The following is a 4,840-nucleotide window of genomic DNA, read 5'->3' on the forward strand; positions in this document are numbered from 1 at the left end:
GACGACCTGCTGGACGACCTGCTGGACGACCTGCAGGACGACCTGTTGGACGACCTGTTGGACGACCTGTTGGACGACCTGCTGACAGTTTGAGTCTCAGCTGGAATCCATATTTTCCTGCTGACTGAACTCTTGTCTCCACCTGCATCTAAATCTGAATGATTTGTTTAATGAGTGTTTTTGCATGAAGACAGTCTGAGCGCTCTGCTCCAGCAGCAGCTGTTTGAATAATGACCTTTAATGACCTTTAATGACCTTTAATGACCTTTAATGACCCTTAATGATGAGTAATGGCGTCATTAAGAGCCTTTAGTTAAAGGAGCGTTCAGCATCGACTCGTTCTTCAAACAAATCAGCTCGGAGCACATTTTATATTTAAATTAGAACCATTACACAAACCTAGAAGATGATTCAAGATGGCCGCCACAGCCAGCTGATCTCAGCAAACACAAAGATGTCTCTGTCTCTGAGAGTCCTTCACAGATTCTGTTCTAACAGATTTGAAAGGTTCTGCGTGGCGGGCGATATGCATTCCTTTAAGGAACGTTAGTTTCATTATTCCTGTTCCAGATGGAAGAGAATAAAACATCATTAGAGCAAAACGTTACTGCACCACCGTGAAGGAATTATTTTAATTAGCTGCATGAATGAATGAATGAATGAATGAATAAGACAGTCAGACAGCAGCCAGGAAATCTTATTTTTATTTCTTCTGCAGGATTCTGTCGTCTTACAGGAAGATGAAGATAATCCAACATTTATTTAACAGAAGCTTCAGAAAACATCCCAGAGTTTCATCAAATAATGAGTTTTTATTTTAATTTAATAAACATATTACCATCAACTAAGAGTTTGTTTGAATCTGAAGTTGAACTGAAATTATGTTGAGAATTATCCTTTAAAACAAGAGAGGAAACTGCTCTATGGTGTAATTGTTTTGTCGATCCAATCTTTGTATTCACAAACATCCATGATGCCAGCTGGTGCAACACATCCCCGTTTGCGATTGAAAGTGAAAGAAATCACACCGTAAATCCTGTTATTGTGAACTGCTCCTCCACCAGAGTCACCCTGGGAGAAAAGAATATGTTTATTATATTAAATGAAAATAAATTTTAATTTAGATATTTTAGAAGAGAACTTACATAACAAACGTCCTTCTTGGGGGTTTGAACCGTGAACCAGTGTTCAGAATCCTGTGCAGACGCCTGAACGTCAACAACATCAAAATCTGCACACTGAAGATCTGGTGTGCTAGTTGTAGGCTCTGTGGATGGGAAGCAAATGAAACAAACAAATTAATTTATATAATTTAAAATAATAATATCAAGTCTTCATAACTGTGCGTCTTGTATTAAATAAACAAACTTTAGAAATCATCTCTTCCAGGTTATTAACCAGTAAATAGTTAAAAATTCAGATTAGCTTCAGAGTCTGTTGGCTGATTTATGGCATTTTACCAAAATATATTTAAAAAACACCAAAATAATACAAAACAAAGACAAACGATGTATTTAGGTTAGATATTTCTCTGAAACTTCACAGCTCTGCTGAAACTGTTAAATGTTGTTTATTTCTGAGCAGTGAGGTCAAAGTTTAAATAATGTCTAAAAATAAATTTAAAACATCTTAAAAGTCAGATTTAGACAGTTCAGTATTAAGTTTACTATTAAACAACCTGTGTAGCATATGGATTTAATCTTTTTCAGTTTGACCAGAACTCTTAAAAATATCATTTTATTTGATTTCAACAAACAAAACAAAACAAACAAACAAACAAACACCATGTGGGCTGGACAGCACACCACCTTCAGAACCATAAATTACACAAATGTAGAAAAACGTTTTGATCGTTATTTTTGCTTTTGTCTGGATTTAGTTAGAAGTCGTTTTGCTCTGTGGAGGTTTGGACACAAACTATTGAAAAATAAATAATAATAATAATTATTAGAAGATGAACACTCGTCTTACTTCGTCTTTTAAAAAAGCCTGTTTTTGTTGCTGCATATCCTGCCAGCTGAACTTTATCACCACTGAAAGACAAAAAACAAAACAAACTTTAGTAACCCTAAAAACAATAAGAAAAAAGAAATGACAGAAAAATAAAAAAAAAGAATTTAACTCTATAAGAAAGTAAACACAGAACCACTCAGATCACAGAGAAACGTTGAGTTCACCTCATCCTAAAGTTCAAAGACTAAATCTCATATTTATCTAAAACACAACTTACTTTTGAAGAGGACTTTTACAATCAGGTAACTTTACTTGTTGGATTGATGTTTTCTTTGGAAGCTTCAGCAGCATGATGTCATGTTGGAGACCATTCTTATCGATATAAACCACAGGATTGTCTGTGATTGTCATTATTTCCTCTGTAGCGCTCTTAGGATGAATTCCTAAAATAGCTGTATTAACCCTACACATAAAAGACAGATTTATTAGAGACAGAAAGTTTGATCATCTGTAAATAAAAGGTCACTTTTCTCACCATCCTGGTCCATGCTCCCAGCAGTGAGCTGCAGTCAGAACCCACTGATCACTGATCAGAGAACCTCCACATTGAGGATCAGAATCATCGTTTCTGTACAACGCCACATGATACAGTCGCTCTGTGTCTGCACAGTTTTGACCTCCAATGATCCTCTTCTGCAGATCCACCTCTGAGTTCACTGCAACACCTGGAACAGGACAAAGATCACCTTTCTGTGAAACAGTATGAATCAGCTTCATAACCAAATCAGACAGTTGTTTGACATGAATGAGTTCAGAAACAGTAACATCAGAACTTGTTCTCCTCCTGAGGAAGGCAGAAGAACGGAGGATAAAACGTTCTGTGACCACATCCCAGTAAAAACTCACTGATCCCCAGGAAAACAACAAGAAGGTTCAGAAGAGCCATGTCTGAGGTTCAGCCTGAAGTGACTGCCTGCAGAACCTGCAGAACCTTTTAAAGCCTGGTTCCACCTTCTAACCACGTGATGAGGCCTTATCAACAGAACCGCACGGCTCAGACGTTACCATGTGTTTTACTCATCAGCTGGTTCTCTGATTACAGACAAAACACAGACTTTATGATTAATTTTACATCAGATCAACTCTTCTTCTTCCAAGTCTCGTTGTTTCAGTTTGTTTTTATAAAATCTTTTTCTCTTTTCAAAGATGATTTGTTTTCTCTGCAGCTTTTATAAACTTGTGTTAAACTGTTCAGATATAAAAACACGAGATGACCGCCTCACACCTCTGTTCTCTAAAGCAGAACCCTGAAGCTCCGGGTTGAAAGTGAAGAGGAACCAAGGGCTCAAGATTTAGATTCTTAATTATTTTAAATATATTTCATTCTATGCTTCAGACTCGGAGACGTTTGTTCTGGTTGGTGATGTGTGTCATCAACACAAAGAGCTTTCAGGAGGTTCTCCTGGAACCAAAACTGATCATCAGAACATTGTGACAAACCTCACCTCTGCCTCGGAAGTGAAGTGAAGTGAGATTTATTTATAAAGCACTTTTCAGCAACAAGGCGATCCAAAGCGCTTTACAACAGAAACAACAACAGAATCCGTACTTAATGAAACACAAAAAAGAAAAACACATCAATTATGTATAATCTAAATAAAACCACGAAACCAGACATATCTAAACATGAGCTAAGACAGTTAAAATAGTAGCTAAATAATCTAAATAAAACCATGATAAAGTTAAAGCTGAACTAAACAACAACTAGGAAACTAACAATATCTAAAATATGAGCTAAGATAAACTAAACTAAACTAAATATACAGGAAGGCTAAAGAAGCTAAAAGGACCGTTTGTTTATTTAGATGTTTATAGTTATTTATTTTCATGGCTCATCTGGTGTCTTTACGTTGTGATGAATATAATTTGTTATCATTTTCAAATAAAATATTAGAGGAAAGTAAAAGTTTGGTTTAGGGAAGAATCAGTCAGGCTGCAGAAAAGAGTGGAAGTCAACACAATGTCCGACTGAAGGCAGAAACAGGAACGAGTGTGTGTGTGTGTGTGTGTGTGTGAGTGTGTGTGTGTGTGTGTGTGTGAGTGTGTGTGTGTGTGAGTGTTTGTGCGTGTGTGTGTGTGTGTGTGTGTGTGTATTTATTTCTGCCTTTCTGTGTTGACTATGTCATTATTTAATTTGCAAACTGTCTTGTGTTGACTATGTCATTATTTAATTTGCAAACTGTCTTCTGTAGAAAAGGAGTCTTTATCTAAAGCAGGATTGTAACGACTCCTTTCAACAGACAGTTTCTGTCAGTTTGTGTAGGAAAATATCTCTTTGTTCTGCTGACTTATCAAACAGATGCAAATAGGACGGTGTCCGTTAACTCATAAAACACAAATGTTAGATCAGATTAAATTTACCTGTACAGTCAGCTTTTATTGTGCATTATATTGTTATATATTACATTATGTTTCAATAATTTAGTTATTCTATTATTACTTTCTGTAAACTTACAAAAAGAAGTTGATGATAATAAAAAAAGCTCCTAACTTTGAAGATTCTAATAAATGTTTTTAGTTTGAAGAAAAGTTTTCATCTCTTTGTTTCAGGTGTCTATTTTTATAAAATACTTCTTCTCTCCTGTTTGAACTATTTAAATTCATCCGTCTTCTCCTTTCCGGGTCACAGGCAGCTGTGAGAGAGACAGACAGCTGTCCCCCACCTGGACAGACCTGGACACCTGTCTGCGAGAGAGACAGAAAGCTGTCCCCCACCTGGACAGACCTGGACACCTGTCTGCGAGAGAGACAGACAGCTGTCCCCCACCTGGACAGACCTGGACACCTGTCTGCGAGAGAGACAGACAGCTGTCCCCCACCTGGACAG

At 36.9% G+C, this 4,840-nt stretch overlaps 1 protein-coding gene across 2 annotated transcripts; it reads right to left on the reverse strand.

Annotated features, from left to right (window-relative positions):
* Nucleotides 1-693: 693 nt before the first annotated feature.
* LOC108228742 (anionic trypsin-2) lies at nucleotides 694-2,900 on the reverse strand. 2 transcript variants are annotated; one of them, XM_017404346.3, is made up of 6 exons: nucleotides 2,860-2,900; nucleotides 2,489-2,678; nucleotides 2,231-2,416; nucleotides 1,972-2,033; nucleotides 1,146-1,267; nucleotides 694-1,071 (listed from the first exon to the last, which is right to left on the reverse strand). In XM_017404346.3, exons 1-6 carry the CDS (start codon nucleotides 2,897-2,899, stop codon nucleotides 922-924), a joined length of 750 nt encoding a protein of 249 aa, XP_017259835.1. In that variant the 5' UTR covers nucleotide 2,900; the 3' UTR covers nucleotides 694-921. The 2 variants fall into 2 exon arrangements, with proteins under 2 accessions (XP_017259835.1, XP_037836395.1); XM_037980467.1 differs by lacking the exon at nucleotides 2,860-2,900 and having other exon boundaries at nucleotides 2,489-2,812.
* Between the last annotated feature and the right edge of the window lie 1,940 nt (nucleotides 2,901-4,840).

This window comes from Kryptolebias marmoratus, linkage group LG16, assembly GCF_001649575.2.
Source record: "Kryptolebias marmoratus isolate JLee-2015 linkage group LG16, ASM164957v2, whole genome shotgun sequence".
Classification (NCBI taxonomy): Eukaryota; Metazoa; Chordata; class Actinopteri; order Cyprinodontiformes; family Rivulidae; genus Kryptolebias; species Kryptolebias marmoratus.

Coding starts and splice junctions, on each gene's coding strand:
- LOC108228742 (XM_037980467.1), bottom strand. CDS start 2,730: ATGAAGCTGATTCATACTGTTTCACAGAAAGGTGATCTTTGTCCTGTT. Junction 2,034..2,230: donor TGTAAAAGTCCTCTTCAAAA/GTAAGTTGTGTT, acceptor TTTGTCTTTCAG/TGGTGATAAAGTTCAGCTGG. Junction 1,268..1,971: donor AGGCTTTTTTAAAAGACGAA/GTAAGACGAGTG, acceptor TCCCATCCACAG/AGCCTACAACTAGCACACCA.